This window comes from Thunnus thynnus, chromosome 3 (genome assembly GCF_963924715.1).
Source record: "Thunnus thynnus chromosome 3, fThuThy2.1, whole genome shotgun sequence".
NCBI lineage: Eukaryota > Metazoa > Chordata > Actinopteri > Scombriformes > Scombridae > Thunnus > Thunnus thynnus.
In genome coordinates, this window is record NC_089519.1 from 35,226,666 (window position 1) to 35,244,317 (window position 17,652).

The following is a 17,652-nucleotide window of genomic DNA, read 5'->3' on the forward strand; positions in this document are numbered from 1 at the left end:
ATACCCTACTTACATCATGTTCATGATGTTTTAATAGTTGTATAATTCACTAGAGTAGAAGCAGATGATCTGCTGGCTGCATGCAACTCACCTCATCCTTGTCAGTGACCTCCAGGGTCAGGATGGATGCACCGCTGGCCAGGTTCTCAGAGATGGCCACGTCATAACTTTCCTTACTGAACTCAGGTGGGTTGTTGTTCACGTCCTTCACCTTCACCACCACAGAGCTGTTCCCAACCAGTGAGGGAGTTCCCCCGTCAGAGGCCTGAACCATCAGCCTGTACACCTTCACCTCACTGTAGTCCAGAGGCTGGGCCAGCCGCAGAGTCCCACTGGAAGAGTCCAACTCGAAGACAGCAGGGTCTGATGAGGGACTTTGCTGGAAAATACTGTAAGTAATGCTCCCATTTGAACCTTCATCGGGGTCTACAGCTGATAAGCTGAGCACGCTTGTACCCACTGACTCTGTTTCTAAGACTTCAACCTCGTACTCTGCCTCTGAGAACTTGGGGATGTTATCGTTGATATCGGACACTTGGACCAGCAGGGTGGCTGTGGACGACCTGACTGGTCGACCCTGGTCTTCAGCTATCACCTGCAGGTTGTACTCAGCCTTGGTCTCCCTGTCAAGTGTACCAGCCACACTCACCATCCCAGACACAGGATCAATAGAGAACCTCCCCTCTGCTCCTCTCAGAGAGTATCTGATCTCCTTGTTGAAGCTGCTGTCTTTGTCTGTAGCTGGAACTCCAGTAACATTGGATCCTACTTCTGCGTCCTCTGGGACTGATTTAGTAACAGAACTTGAGGCAAAAACAGGACTGTTATCATTGATGTCAGTAACTTGAACCTTCACAACAGCAGTGTCACTGTTGGTGCCATCGGAGATGGAGATCTGCACAGTGTAGTTGTGCGGGGCTTCATCGTAGTCAAGCTTCAGCTTGGTGGTAAATTCACCAGTGGGTGAGATGGCGAACTTGTCGGCCTCAGTGTCGACTTGGAGAGTCACAGGAACTTCAGCAGGTATTGCTAAGAAGTTAACCTGAATACATACAGATGAGCAGGATGCAAAAATTATTTGACTAATTACCAGCCAGTGTTGATAAAGAGAGTCTGAATCACTCGTCTTTCTGAATCAGCTTTTGAATTTAAAACATCTCTGACTTACCTTGACGATCATAACTCCTGGATCCTGTTCTTCTTCTACAGTGCCATGGAAAACTTCTTGTAAAAACTGAGGTTTGGAGTCACCAGGAGCACGAATGTTCGCCTGTACTGAGGAGGAGCGTGGTATGATGCCGCCTAGAGGTGCAGAAGAATATCATAATGAATTACAATATTATAGTGTAATAAATTTTTTTTATCTTCTGCTTTGGGTACGGAGTTGCATCATAAAGATAACATTTGAACACAGAGAGGCTGATTATTTATTATTTTGTTGAAATAAACTGTGTGTGCCAACAGAATGATGTGATTGGCTCGTGGGGTTTAGGTATGATTTCGAAGTGGATGAAGTCACAGTGAGCAGCTGAGATTGTTGTCGTGCTACTCAATCACAAGCATGTAGCTGCAGTTACCTTTTCAAAAAAAAATTAGTTTGTACAACTTGTTATTTGACCATATTTAAAAAGGCGTGGTGGTGTTGATAGCTGTTCTGAATTGCCACACTGCCTCGCCTGCTGTCTCATCTCTTTCCAGGAGTTTTTTATCTCCTCATTGTCTTGATTCAATGAATCATAAATATGATGATAACAGCTCACGTTTTCGAACAATCCAGCTTTGAAAGGATTAATGATGTAACACTTGGTTGCACACATGAAAAGTGACAGAAATAGTAGTGAGACTTTCACGCCTCTGCACACAGACCAGTCACTGTTTTAAGTGGTGGTGATTGTTCGATTGTCTACTTTGGAAATCTACAAAAACTGACTGATGCAGGCCTCCCTGATTCCAGAAAGGGGGTTTGGATACGAACCTAGGACCTTTAGAGTTCTTTTAGCCCTGGACTTTAATCTTTATGGACAAGATTACTAGCAAAGGAATGTTGGTTTTATTACTTTATTAATGCTATGAGCATGTTAACCATGGATTTAATGTGAGGTCTGAATGAATTATGAAGAATAAAGTATGACACAAAGTTAAACAAACAAAGCTAAGGCAGTCCGTTGCTTTCTATGGTGTAGTGTTTGGGTTATACAGGGATAAGAAATGCAAATGTAAAAAGCCTTTTTGGAAGCTGCAATTAAGCACTATAGAGAGTTGGAGTGAATAGAGGTATGTGATAAGGGATCCAATATCTATATATGGGTATGATAACAATTTGATGATACCAAGACATGCGATACTGCAAAACGTGAAGAGCTTGACTTGACATCACTGACTGAAGTGCAGCAATTGAAAGTTTCAGCCCACAAAGAGCAAAGAACAACAATATTCTGCCTCTAATTAATTGAAAATTATTGATATTGGCTGTAGGATTCAATTAATGTTGCCATGAATCATGATTGTAGCTTAAAAAATTGTGATTTAGTGCTGATTTTCTTCTTTATTTTAACTGGCAAATCATCACATTCATAAAAAAGTGGATATAGAATAAAAGAGATTATTAAATTTGATTGAATAATTAGCTCTGGCAAGCAGTAGGTAGTGTGGGACACTGTTAAAATCTACCATCTGTGGCTGTTATGTAGAGTGGGAAGTCCAGAATCCCGTTTTCAAGCAGTTCGATGGTTTTAGCCAGCGAGATCTCTCCCGTGTCTTCATTAATGGAGAAGTAGCCGTCGTTGTTCCCAAAGTCAATAGAATATTTGATCTGTCCGTTTTTGCCATAATCTGGATCTTCTGCCTTAACCTTTGAGTTATATCATACAAATCATCATCTTAATAGCACTTCAAAAAATGTCAGATGAAAAAAAAATATACATCAACAAGTTGTCAACATAAACAAAACAATGATAAATGAATCTTGATTATAGTAAAGAATGGAGCAGATGTAAGGTTTTAACAATAACACAATGAACCCAGCAGACACGTATCAGACTAATCAATGAACTATGGCATAACTATGGCATTTAGTAACGAAACAACTAATTAAGTTGTAAAAATCAAGGTTCATGGTTACATAAACAGGTGTGTCATGTAATTTATTGCAAAAAGAAAAAAGCACAAAGGGACCTGAAATTGAACCTTGAGGAACTCCGTGGTTAATTTGTGCTGCTAATGATGATGAGTTTCAAGTTATCAAAATAATATGAGCTAAGCCCATTGTCAAATGTCAATTACGTTAGCAACTTTGAATAATAAAAAACAAGTTATGAGAACTATGTTTAAATGTATGAAAACAAATTATGCTTCTATATAAGCATACTCAGGGCATAGACACAGTAGTTGGACACGTGCTAAACACTGGATAGAATAATATCTGAACAGTAGATAAAATAATAGACCTTCTAATGTTTTAAACCATATTCAGAAATATTTAACTAGCTCACATTCAGTGTGTGAGTAATAATGAATAAAATTGTTTCAATTACTCACCTGAACCAGCAACATTCCCACTGTCTGATTTGCAAACACCTTCCCTTCGTACTTGCTGCTGCTGAACTCAGGACTGTTGTCGTTCTCATCCAGAAGAGTTACACTGACTTGGACATCTACAACATTGTTGGGTGGATCCTTCTCTGTTGCTTCAATCTTTCAAATTAACAAAAGAACAACCTGTAAGTTAGGCTTACAGTGTAACCAGGTCAAGATACAACACTGTTTTACCTTTGTAAAATATAAAAATTGACATAAATAAAAAGTTATATAAAAATCAATCTCAGAGATCGTCATTATAACTACTATTATAACTCAGCAGTCAAGTATGCTGTTCAAGTATGTCTGAGAAAGGCACTGAGGGAGATAATTACTAAGGATTCATGAACCTTCTTTAAGCAGTAAATTTTCATTTGTCCTTATTTATTTCACCAAAGGATTGCACCAAAATTTTGTGAAGCTAAAACAGAAGAAAAGCATTTTAACTTATATCTGTTTAAAGCAATAATCTAGTCAAAGAAGTTTAAAAGTTTTATCAAAAATCTCCCACATAAAATCTTCCCAATTTATACTTTTATTGACCTTTTTGTTGAGCTGACAACATCTGGCTATTTAACCAGTATGTCCTTATATAGACTTCCTCTTGCACGGTGTATGTACATCTGTCTTCTCTTCAACTAATATTCCACATTCAGCCACAAAAAACTCTTTTGTGTACTGTTTCTTTCCAAATATACTGTACACCATTTGAATCAAAACAGCCCTGCATGAGGTCTTCCTCAGAAGTACTTTAACAAAAGCAGATGAACTGTGGCTGGACTAATTTGCACATGTAGTCAGTTAGTAAATACTCCACGAAACTGAAAATTTTGAAAAGTTGGTTCCAAATATATTAAACTGTTTGTATTTCAGTCTTGCAATGTGTGATAGAACAACCAAGGAAACTAAAGCTGTCAGCTTCCATAAAGTGGCATTTATCAACAAATCCTGAAAACACAAAACCCTTGTATGAAAGAAGAACTTCTCTGAGACATTTCAAGCTGCATAAGGGCCATGTATATGCATGCTTAAGGCGAGGTTGGGCAACCAAAATCACCTAGTTAAGAGTTAGGGACAGACTATTTCTTATTTGAATGAGATGGGACCCAAACCTGGGACACCAGGATGAAAGGTCAACTTGCTGCACTATGAACACAACAGCACTTTCTGCATTGGCACTGAAAGTTCTGACCGGCGTTTAATTTGCCCAAAACATAAAAGCTAAGGCAGAAGTATAATTAATAGATGACTGGGTTGCTAGATTACCTGAAATGTGATGCTTTCGGTGGTCTCTCTGTCCAGAACTGTGGAGTTCTTCACTCTTACTGTCCCATCAGAGCCGATAGAGAAAGGAGCAGATTCTGGAAGGATCCGCAGGGTTCCCACAAAACCTCCCTGAGAAAAGAGAAAATAATACATCAGAAGAGACTGAGCATGAAATTTAATTAGATTTAGGTTTGTGCACATACACCATTAATCTGTATACATGCAAACATGAAATTGACACTGCCGAGGGTAACTGTTGTTTGTCACTTCTATGTTATACAGTGTTTTAGGTCTCTGAGTGAAGTTTGAAGTATAATCTACCTGGTCCCGGTCGGTGACGATGACTTTTAACAGAACAGCATCAACAGGAGAATTTTCCAGAAGGTTTACGGAGTAATCAGACTGGTCAAACTCTGGAGGGTTATCGTTAACGTCCTCCACAGTAACAGACACTGAAGCAACAGCCGTCTTCAAAGTGTCGTCTGTCTGGGCCGCCTGAGAGGAGGAAGAAAATATTACACATGATAAGTGATAAAGGAATGTTTGAATTGAATTCCTTGTTGTCCCAGATTGTTGATTCTGAACGATACTTCAACACTTAAACTGCCATCTACCAAATTTTTTGCGGGTTGGGAGGGGAGGGAACTGGGCGCCACATGGGTGTAGGAAGGAGGGAGGGTTTACCTTTTGTTAGCTACAGGGTGATAAGTATCTCAAACATCCAGTCCAATAATGGATTTTTCAGCAAACTAATTGAAGTGTGTCTCACTTTATATTATCTTTCATATTTAACCTTTTACTTTTAATTTATTTAATGCTAATTTGACACACATGTCTTGGCCTTCCTCAATTTTAGCTTTATCCTTTTATATCCAGATTGGTTTAAACTGTAAATCTTGAATTTTCCCCTTTTCTCTTATCATCCTGTGTACTCGGGGCACCAATGCAAAAGAGAGTGAACTGCTCTCATTGGACCAATTTGTGTGAAGAAAGGTTGAATAAATTAATTAAATATTTGGAAATAAAACAGCCAGATGGTGTTTGAGCATTAGGGGAGAGTTACGTTAGTGTTTTTGGCAGTGAATCTTGCCCATAATTCAATTAATTTGAATGATATTGTTGCAATCGGACCACGTAGAATACAGTAAATTCACATGGGGCATGTCCATTGAAGCAGTAAGTTATTCGCTTAGCTCACTATGTTTGATACAGTTCTTCTCTGGCTTAATAACAATTGAGGGCTGAGACCAAACACAACACCAGCTGATTCCTCTGAAATAAAACACCAACCAGAGACAAGGAGCTAATTTGTATATTATGATATCAGATATTTGTTTTGTGACATCTTCCTCCATGAATGATCTCAGATTAAACTATCAGTACCTTGATGTCGACAGAGATCACACTGCTGTTCATCTCCTCTCTGTCTATGGCGATCACCAAAGACAGAACGCCGCTGCTGGAGTCAATGTAGAAGTTACTCCGATACTTGTCTGGAGACACTGAACACACACAGAACATTTGGAATATATATATTAGCATCTTTCCACATATTTAGTGTGGATTTCATTGTGCAACCTTGTATTGTATAATGACAATAAAACTGAACCTTGAACCTTGTTTTGCCTCAAAAGTTTGAACTGGATTTGATGCTTTTACCTCCTGTCATTTACCTGCATTGATACTGTAAGTTAGAGTCATGTTGATCCCAGTGTCTCCATCCTGAGCCTTTATCGCCTCTGGCTGAATGGTGCGGAAAGACCCAGCCTGAAATATATTAGATACAAGGAGTTAATATAAAACTTCTGTAGATCAAATTCAAAAGCAGTACTTCAAAGTCATCTGAAAAAATGACAGAGAACACTACAGGATTTATAAAAATACTCATATTTCATGGTTACTACCTTTCTCATTAAAGTGCCTTAAAGGATGGGTTTACAATTTTTCAAGTCTGCCATGTGTCCAAATGAACATGAAAGCTGTTTTTCTTGCTGTAATCATACCTCCTGTTCACACTGACCATTAGAAGATCCCTTCATAATGACCTTACAATGGAAGTGATGGGGGACAAAATCCACAGTCCTTCTTCTGTGCAAAAATGTATTTAAAAGTTTATCTGAAGCTAATATGAAGCTTCGGTCAAATCAAGTAGATATCTTTCAATGTTTTCAGTCTTTTTAGTGCCAAAGTTCCTCTTTTTGTTACTATACTTCCACCTGCAGCTCAACAGGGAAACACTGTCCGAGGAAACACAAAGAGGGAATTTGATGCTAAAAAGACTGTAAATGTGTCAGATATCCACTTGATATGACTAACTCAGACTGCTGAAGCCTCATATAAGCTTCACATCAACTTTTAAATGCTTTTAAAGGATCTTCTAATGGTCAGTATGGACAGGAGGATCGATTACAGCAAGAAAAACATGTTTCACTGTTCATTTGGGCTCCAGACTGCTATTTTAACTCAGACTTAAAAAAATTTGAGTCTGTCCTTTAATCATTTTGTGACCACAAAATGCTATTCATTCATATATTTCTCATACGACCACAGTGGAGCACTGAAATCAAGAATTTTCAAATAGTACACTTGAATCTGCGATCTAAAAACTCACACTGGGTTTTCAAATGCCCTGAAGTCATTGGTTATCATATAGATGACAAATATGTGTTGGTTTGTTTGCACTGTGAAAGATATCACCAAGACATGGACATGAGAGAAATATGTTGCATGAGAGACTCACCAGATTCTCCAGAATAAAGGCTTGGTACAGGTTGTGGATGAAATACGGGTTCAAGTTATCAAAGTCCACCACGTCAATATCTACAGTGGCTGTGTCAAACTTCCCCCCGCTATCCTGTAGGGAATCATGGTAAAGACAAAGTAAACCAAAAAAAAATCAGTTATTCATGACATTCACTGTTTAACACATAACATCTGCTTTATTTTTTTCGCGTTAAATCATACTGTATGTATTGACAGTTGGGTGTTATGGTTTCACTTACCTCGGCCTTCACAGTAAAGCTGTACTTCTGAACTAGATTGTAGTTCAAACGTCTCTTTAAAATAAAAGCTCCAGAGCTGATCACCTCAAAGTCTTCTGAAGCTGGTTCCTTGTGAAAGATGGACATCACTAAAGTTACCATTACATCTTCATACAAGTTATTGTTCATTTCTGCTTTTCCAAAGATAGTTAGATCTTATTACAATGGAATATGTCACTCTGTTGTTTGCTGCTGTGCTGTCTGCGTCCTCTGCTGTCACTTGAAGAACCTCGGTGTCCACAGGATGTATCTAAAAGGAGAAAAATTGAAATGAATGGATGCAGAATCTGTTGCTCCCACAAGTCAAACATTTAGCCTGAAGACAAAATTTGTTACGACATTTATCTTCTCTCTCAATTTAAGATACTTGTCAAATACTTTCAGCAGCATTTTGGGTAAGCAAGTCCGCAGTTTGTAGTCTGGTTAGCCAATCAGAGGTAACGTAAGAGAACACTTAATTGAACGCTATCACTAGTCTCTAGTAAGCTGAGCCAATTAAATGTAAAACACAAAATTGTATGAAGACATCAAACATTTTCAATTTTGTGCTGAAGCCCCCCTTAACTGGTAATTAATCCAGAGCCATCAGTGACTGCTACACAATAGTCAGTTGAGATGTGCATGCCAGTGCTTATTCCTGCTCTCCTGCCTCAATGTGTGCATAAATGACATGACTGTAGGTATTCATTAACCTTACAATTCACTTCCTAATTTCCATATTTTGGTGTTTGTTGAAGGTTGTTTGCATTGCCACCATTTATGATCCTGTGCTTTCTCTTGCACTTCTGGACTTCAGTAACTTACCTCAGAGACAGATTTGCGGTAGACCTTCTGTTTAAAAATTGGTGCGTTGTCATTGAGATCGTTGATTTTCAGCGTCCGAGTGTTGTTGTACTGCAAAGGTAAAAGCATCATTTGAAATATTTAATTTTGTAATGTTATTGGATACTGCAAATTTGTACAGAAACGTTGGCATTTCACCCACCTTAACTAAACCGTCACACATAATAGAATAAAACAAGGTGCGGCCCGTCTGTAAGACAAGAACACAGTGGATTTGAACTCTGAGATGACTTACAGGACATATTGCAAAACTTACACCGAGGATGTGTCTATTATAATTAAAGCAGTGGCAGAAGAAGTATTCAGATCCTTTACTTAAGTAAAAGTACCAACACAGCAATGTAAAAATACTCCATTACAAGTAACAGTCCTGTATGAAAAATCCTACTACAGTAAAAGTACATAAGTATTATGAGCTTGATGTAGTTAAAGTATTGCAGTAAAGGTACATAAGTATTATGAGCTTGATGTAGTTAAAGTATTGCAGTAAAGGTACATAAGTATTATGAGCTTGATGTAGTTAAAGTATTGCAGTAAAAGTAGTGGTTTGGTCCCTCTGACTGATATATTATTATATATGACATCATTAGATTATTAATAGTGAAGCATCAGTGTTAGAGCAGCATGTTACTGTTGCTGGAGGTGGAGCTAGTTTCAACTACTTTATATACAGCTAGCTAGTTTAGTCCAGTGGTTCCCAACCTAGGGGTCGGGGCCCCTCCAAAGGGTCAGCAGATAAATCTGAGGGGTGGTGAGATGATTAATGGGAGAGGAAAGAAGAAAAAACAAAGTTCTGATACACAAATACTGTTTACAGTTTTTGGACTTTTTCTCTAATCTTTGATTTTTGCTGAAATATTGGATCATTTGAACATTTATTGAAATGAAAGCATGTGAGAAGTTTAGAGGGAAAAATCACTATTTGGTGGAGCTGTTAACAACTCATAGACATGTGAAATGTGACCCTGACTACACACTGCTTTGTGTAAGACGTCAAAAGACAAAAAGGTTGGAAACCAATGGTTTCATCTTTAACAATGTGTTGTATTTTAAAAGCTTGTTATATTATCCATTGTGTCAAATCTTCATCTGAAAAGTAACTAAAGCTGTCAAATAAATGTAGTGGAGTAGAAAGTACAATATTTCCCTCTGAAATGTAGTGGAGTGGAAGTATAAAGTAGCATCACATGGAAATACTCAAGTAAAGTACAAGTACCTCAAAATTATACTTGAAATAAATGTACTTTCTACCACTGAATTAAAACATCCATAAAGATGGAATTGACAAATTCCCTATTTGTGTTTCTTTCCCTCCAGCTCAGTAAGGAGGACGCTGTCTGAAAAAACATAAGGAGAGGAATTTGTACTATGGGTTAGAGTTAACTAATAATAGGGCTACTAATAACGACTGTACCTTTGGAGGACACTGACTTGATTTGTCTTAGCAGACTGCTAAAACCTTGTATTACAGCCTATTTATGTTGAAAGAAAACATACTGCAGGCGTAAAAATATATTTGGAGTTGCAAATTAGTAGTATACATATATATATACAATTTCAAGGAGACCGGGTTGACCAAACTCTAGTACCAGTATGTCTGCATCAGCATCCAGCGGCTTCTTGGTGCGAACGGTTGCGCTGGTTTCTCCAGGAGTGAAGCTCAGCTCCAGAAACTCCAGGTGGGCGGGTTTGATGTGGGGCACCAGCTTCACACCTTCCGTGATGCCATTCACCAACTCCACATCCCCTGCAGCATCATGGGAGCATTATGAGGAGGGCAAGCTAAACATATCTACCATATACTGTATATCTACATATCTAATTGTATTTTAACATCAATTAACAGTGTACAGTGTGTATAGTATGGTAGTAAATTTACCAGATTAAACCACTTCAATTTAAACACAATTAATTCTCCTGTATTATTTAATCAAATAAGATTTGATTGATGTTGTATCTACTTTACCTGAATATCCTTCATCCACTGCACCCACATGCAGGTTCCCTCCCCCATTACAGTTTATGGTTGAAGTAGCTTGAGGGACAGAAAAACACAATTTAATAGAGAATACACAAATCACAGTTGGTTCACAGTAAAATATATTTTCTTTCTCAAACATTTACATACACTATGTATGTATGGGAGATTTCTGTCATGGAAGTTTGGTAATATTAATTGAATTTCTCCAACTGTTCTTTTTCTATGAACTGAATGACTGGGAAATGTACTAAAAGTTTGGTCTCTTTTGTCTCTAAATTTCTTTTGGGCTTGCATGACCGTATGCATTAGATTGAGCCAAAAATGGTGCCCATTATAATGGGAAAGTTCCCAGAGCTTAGTACAGTAAAGTCAAGTAAAGTCAAGGCTCATTAGTTTAACAGGTATTTGGTTATAAACCAAAGTACTGGACACATTGGTGGCACTGGAGGAAAAATCAGGGATCACCAAAATCATTATGATCCATCCTCTGAGGACCATAAATGTTTGTACACAATTTCATTGCATCTGGACCAAACTGGTGGAATGACCAACTGAAAGACTGTCTGATATTGTCCTCTCTGGAGCCTCTGAGTCACATCAGGCCAAAACCAGGCCTGCTATGATTTAGAGGCTGATGGAAAACTGTTGTAACTGTTATCAGTCGAGTGAGTCCTACATCGCCAAGAAAGAAGCTCCTGTGTCAAAATGCACTTTGCTCCTTAAAGCGAGAAACTGTAACTTTTGAAAGAAGAAATGACACATTATTCCTCTTACAATATAACAGTTTAATTCATAAGCAAAAAAACGCACACTTGCTCAGTTCGGTACACTCTGTGGCTTTGCTGAAAGAACCTTACTTGGTCTGGTATGACCAGTAGCTTATTGTAGCAAATGTTAGTAACCTTTAGGTTATTATTATATAGTTATTTCTGTGTAACTGACATTACTGAGCCAGTTAGCTGATTTTATTGCCATTCTTGGCCAAAGTTGCCGCTGTTCAGCAAAAGTTACATAAGCTCACTTTAAAGCTGGACTTTGTTGCTGATCACATGGACAAAAAAAACCCTCCTTTAGGAGAGATTTGTTGTAATATGTGGCAAAGATGGAATAATTTGACCACAATGCCAAGAAGTATGTTCAGAGGAAGAAAAGTGAAGCATTAAGCCCTAAAAACACTATCTAACATGGCGGTTGAACTGATGCATTGCAGAAAGACGGAGTAATGGAGGAGGAAGATTATGTCATAATTCTTCAGGACAACATCAAACCTTTAGCAAGACATAATTGAATGTTCCAACATGACAGTGACCATAAAAACACATCAAAAGTTGTTTTTGGATGGCTAAATCAAGCCCCAAGTCCTGGCCTCAAACCCACTGAAAATTGAAAATGCCCTGAAAAGACGAGTCCATGTAAGAAAACTGAAAAACTTGGTTAAACTCTTCCAGTTCTGCCAAGAAGGGTGGTCGAAGAACCAACCATTCTTTTTTTTGCGTGTAGCACCTGAATTTGGACTTTGGAACAGAGAAACTCAAATTTAAATGATTTGCAGAGAGCTGTGATCAAACAGATATAACAGAATAATTTATATTTTATGTATTTCTTTGATTTTTGGGTGGATAGAAATGACAGATTTGGACAGAAGTAACTTCAACTTCATTCTTCAGTATCGAGAAAGTAATTATTTTTCTTATTGTTGACTGTTAAATCGGTCTATTTTTCAACTCCAGGAAATCCTCTCATCCTGGCTTCACTCACCTAAAGGACCTCCAGAAACAGCACAGACACACACACAGACAACAAGGAGGAGACGAGTCCAAATCGAACCATCAGTGTCCATGTCGACCCGGTTGTGTTTTCTCCAAGCCTGAACAGCGATACTGAAGCGCTCACCTGCCTCACAGCTGCTAAGTAGCGTCTGCAGATCACCTCACCCTATTTTCCAGCAATCTTGTTTTATGGCCGATTGTTAAGTGTTATAGATTTCACTGTGCTAAAGAGCAGGACCAGGTCTGAGTTTCATTTCCCCTGAAACTGTGAGGAAGAATAATCTTTTATCTTTACAGTAGGAGCTGTTTGGGTTACATTTAGCTGTCGATAAAGTCTTGACCTCCAGTTCCCAACTGCTCTGCGATTCATGCAATTTTTATTATGTTTTCCATCTGCAGATTGTGATATCTCGGTGGAGTGTTGTAAAAATGTTTATTGTGTTTTGGAAACCAGATTATTGCTGTTAGAAGACTAAACTAAAAGTACATTTCCTAGTTAAATGTTTCAAAACATCAACAGTAACACACACACACAAACACACACACAGGTTGAAATAATCTTGTAAGATAAACACTGCAATAGACAGACAGCCAGACGTATTAGGACTGACTGTTAGTTTTACTGAGTTTACTGTGTTTCCTCCATGCTTCCTCAAACCACAACAGCCAAAGCAGTTGGGCCCTCATGCAGCAGCATTGGGGACTGGATCATGAACTAAAATTAGCAGGTTAGCTACCTTTGTGCTTGATTCTGGCTGTCATTTAGCAAGGGTATATCACAAGGCCAGAGGTTGGACAAAGTCATTGTTTTTCAAATCACAATTTGTCTCAGATCTAGTACCTTACTTTACCTTAGTAGTATACTACGTAGTTTTCCCCCCTTCACCTCATTCAATGCCATTTTACATGTTTAAACAGAGCTGCAGTGTAGTAAATGTATACTTTCTGTAAATTTACTACACTGTATGCATTGAATACTTAAATGGTTAAAGTTTACTGTTATTTCTCAACTGGTACATCTTATTTGAGATGTGTTGAGTGTCACAAGGATGAGTCATCCTGATTAAAATGAGTTCCTATTTTAGATGTCAAAAGGATGACACTGAGCTTATTTTATCTCAACAGATCATTGAGACACCCAAACCAACAGTTATCCTACAAATTATTGTAATCTTTGTAGCCACAGTCAGATACAGCTCATGGCTCTAAGCCACATCCAAAAAATGTTGAAAACACATTAAAAAGGCATAATGCTTCATCAGGTGATAAATTCCTTCATTAATTGTTGGCTTTGATTTTAAAGTGTTCTGCTCTGTATTAAACATGCCAGGATGGTTAACATTTTGTGCATCTGTTTCCTTTCACAGATATAATCCAATGTTTAGTCTGGCTATAAGCATCCCATATAACAGAGACAAAGAAATGTATGATATCAGTCAAGTCTTCAACACTGAACCTGGTAACAGAGTGATTATAAATTGTGTCTTGTGCATCGGCAGGAAGGTGGTTGCAGCAACACTTCTGAAGTCTCCCAGTGTTCTGAGTCATTGGCCCATTGTGACATGGGCTGATGTTGAAAGGTACTGCCCTGATGCGGTTTTCAATGGTCAAACTGATAATGCAGAGTTCCGTGTTCTACAACATTTTAATGCTTTTGTCAACTATTGTGACACAAATGATTTATTGCTCTTTTATATTCATGCCTCTGCATACCTATTAAGATGTACAAATGTCACAGATACCAGAACACAGAACATTCTCAGACTCATAAAACCCCTTACGAGTTTGCATAATTATGCTGTTGTGTTTTCTGAGGTGTTCACAGAAACCCTGAAAATGTCACGTTGAGTTTTGGGGAACTGGGATGGACATTTTTCACCATTTTGTGATGTTTTACAGACCAAAAGATTAATTGAGAAAATAAATTGCAGATTAATCAATAATGACAATAATCATTATAGCCCTAGAGAAGATACTTTTCATTTTGAGTCAATTCATTCAATTTATATTCTCTTTATCAAATGAAATACTGCAAAATGAAAGTTTAATTTAAAGTAGCCTCTGTATTGTACTCATGACATTGTACTCTATAATTCTGCAAAGCCAAAAATCTCTGGACTTTCTGTTCTTTCTAATTAAAGCTTGGCTCAGCATCCATTCTGATCTGTCTGTGTGTCAATCATTTGGGAACAGTGCATTTATCTGCTATACAGTTTGAATTCTATGGAGCCCGGGAGGGGCCAAAGAGAGAAAAAAAAGGAAATTTGTGCCATCAAATTAAAAAATTGTGCTCTTTATTCAATAATTTATGCTCTTAGCCTAATAATTTGTACTCTAAATATAACTATTTTGCCTGTTCCCCTCTTGTAGGGGGCACCAACTGATTCAGTCAGCTGGAAGTTTGACTGAATAAATCCAGGTCTAACGTCAATAACTGATCCAGGTCCATGTCCAATGCCAATAACTGATCCAGACTGGATCCAAGGCAGCCAGGATTAGCTGTATTTCCTCCTTTCTCACAAGAAAACCATGTTCTTTGTACTTATTATGCATCTACCTATATCCATGAAGAGCTTCAGAAACCTAAGCAGAGTTTTTATGAACTGGAATCTGCAGGAACATGAAAGTGTTCACAGCAAAAAAGTCTGTTATTTCATAGAATACGTATTCTACAGGATATGAGGAATATCAGAGATAACACAGTGTTGTGCTTAAAGTATATCCACACATGTTGGTCCAAGATCAAAATAAAACCTTACTACTGTAAATCCAAGTGATCCATTGTGAGGGTGTATGCCGGACGAGAGGATGCTATGAGGGTGGATTACGTTAAATTGAGAGCAATAATATATTTTATGTTTCATTATTTAACTGAGCCTTTCCCTCCTCACGGAGATTAACAATGTCTGTCTAAAGAGAGATGTGTCCAAGACAGCTGCAAGACTAGAACATATTACTATACAATCATCATTACAGTCAACTATTCAACACTATGCTAAACTATAACCATTCAATAAGATAGACCACACCACACCATATTACCCTACTGTAAACAATGAAACTGAGGAAAAACCCAAATGTTACTTTTACTGTATTTGAAATCAAGAAAAAAAATGTAAATAGTTGAGAGGAAATGCACAAAATAACATATAGTGTTGTTGGTGGGTAAAAGAATGTATCTATAATATATCAACCTGCCATCAGCTAAGAAAAAAACTCAGCTTCCACTTTTTAAGAGTTTTCATGAAGCCTTAGTGTGTCTGTATTTTCTCAAGCCAACTTTATGAAAAGGTTGACACAACTACAACATACTTAGGAGATACTACCACTACTACTACTACTACTACTACTACTAATAATAATAATAATAACAATAATAACTTATACTGCTACTATATATACACTTTTCAAAACAAAGTGCTTTACAATAAAGACAGAACACCTATAAAATGCAAAAACAAACTGAACGGCATAAAAACTAAACACATTATAAAAACACAAATAAAGTAAAATGAACTAAAATTCCATAAAATATAATAAGGTCAACTTTAAACAAGTGCGTTTTTAACAGTTATTTAAAAGATGAGACAGCGTTAGCAGCCCTGATCTCCTCAGGCAGTTCATTCCAAAGTCTAGGAGCCCTGACTGCAAAGGTCCTCTTTATGTATCAATCTGAACCTTGGAACAACAAGAACCAACACATCTGATGATCTCATGGAGCAAGAAGGGACATAAAGCAATAAGAGATCTGAGAGATAGCTTGGAGTAAGGCCTCTCAGGGCTTTGTATGTGATCAATCAACTGGTTAGGAATGTGTGAATGACTACTACTATATTGACCTATGATTAATATCTGTCTCATCAGCATCAAGCTGCAAGAAATGTGTGGCATCAACGTGTGGATGTCATTAAGACAATTTAGCAGGTTGTTCTGATAGTTGTTTTCAGGGTCACAGTTCAGATGGATCTGAGTATCGTCTGTGTAAAAACGGAAACTGATATTATGTCTGCATATGAGGTAGCCTAGAGGGAGCATGTAAATGGAAAGGAGGACTGGATCAAGCACTGAGCCTTGAGGCACCCTGCAGTGAAAACCTGTTGTGGCTGACCTAGAATCAGCAATGCCACTGCAGAAGCATCTGTCTTTTGTATCTGTAGGACCTGAACCATTTCAGAGCACTGCAACTGATACCCACCGAGCAGGTAGTTCCGGGTCTGAAAAGTGAAGCTAATGCGGAAGTGCCTTAAACCTGCATTCTCTCTAATGCCCATCAGGGGGTGACTCCACTGGCTCAAAAAAGAAGTCCAATTGTATAGAAATCTATGAGAAAATGACCCTACTTCTCACTTGATTTCTTACCTCAGTAAGCACTTTCCTAATGAGTTTATGGTCTCAATCGCTAGTTTCAAGCATTTTCTAATACAACATGAGCCATAACCGTCGCCATTACAGTGTGTTTTCAGTTCATGAAAGTTAATTGTAACATCTTGGCACTCCACCTTGCGGCATTTTTGTTTCAGCTCCTGAATATTTTCATTTATCCAGGGCATTGAGAGGTGACTAGATTTTCTGGCCTTGAAAGGAGCGATTGCATCCCAAAATGGAGGAAAGCATGTTGTTAAAATTATTTACCAGCTCACTTGCAGAACGAAGTGAGTGAGAGACACTAGTGGGCATAATGAAGGTAGAAATAAATTCAGCAGCTGAGGATGAGTTAAAAATCCTAGATCTAGTTTTGGGGACTGTGATGCAGGTAGCACAAGGTAACATCATGTTACACATAAGGCATTGGTGGTCAGAGTTACAGGCATCCACACATTCAACATCAGGAATCGTTATACCATGTGACAGGACTAGATCCAAAGTGTGACCTTTTGAATGAGTAGGTCCAGTCAGAGCATGTGATAGGTTAAAAGACTCAATAAGGTTTAAGAGCTCCAGGCCCAGGGGGTCGTCAGGGCAGCAGACATGGATATTAAAGTCTCCAAGGATCAGAAACTTATCAACTCTAGGCAGAATTGAGGACAGCAATTCAGTGAATTCATTGATAAAGCTGGGATTGTATGTAGGTGGTCTATATTACCAAGCATAGACAAGGAGAATTTCCTTTTATCAGGAAAGGAAGGGTTTCAAAGGTGCTAAATGGCCCCAAATCAATTCTGGAGCATTTGTAACT

General features: G+C 38.1%; 1 protein-coding gene across 1 annotated transcript in view; it reads right to left on the reverse strand.

Moving 5' to 3' along the window:
• The window catches only part of LOC137180272 (protocadherin Fat 4-like), a 36,643-nt gene extending 23,940 nt beyond the window's left edge, over positions 1-12,703 (reverse strand). The window contains exons 1-16 of the mRNA XM_067585578.1: positions 12,466-12,703; positions 10,693-10,761; positions 10,316-10,473; positions 8,869-8,916; positions 8,688-8,777; positions 8,047-8,133; positions 7,845-7,952; positions 7,583-7,696; positions 6,516-6,609; positions 6,226-6,344; positions 5,164-5,337; positions 4,843-4,971; positions 3,538-3,693; positions 2,671-2,851; positions 1,169-1,302; positions 92-1,042 (exon numbers count right to left, since the gene is read on the reverse strand). Coding sequence (XP_067441679.1) covers positions 92-1,042; positions 1,169-1,302; positions 2,671-2,851; positions 3,538-3,693; positions 4,843-4,971; positions 5,164-5,337; positions 6,226-6,344; positions 6,516-6,609; positions 7,583-7,696; positions 7,845-7,952; positions 8,047-8,133; positions 8,688-8,777; positions 8,869-8,916; positions 10,316-10,473; positions 10,693-10,761; positions 12,466-12,547 — 2,694 coding nt within the window. The 5' untranslated portion in view covers positions 12,548-12,703. The remainder of the gene's footprint in view (positions 1-91; positions 1,043-1,168; positions 1,303-2,670; positions 2,852-3,537; positions 3,694-4,842; positions 4,972-5,163; positions 5,338-6,225; positions 6,345-6,515; positions 6,610-7,582; positions 7,697-7,844; positions 7,953-8,046; positions 8,134-8,687; positions 8,778-8,868; positions 8,917-10,315; positions 10,474-10,692; positions 10,762-12,465) is intronic.
• Positions 12,704-17,652: the final 4,949 nt, after the last annotated feature.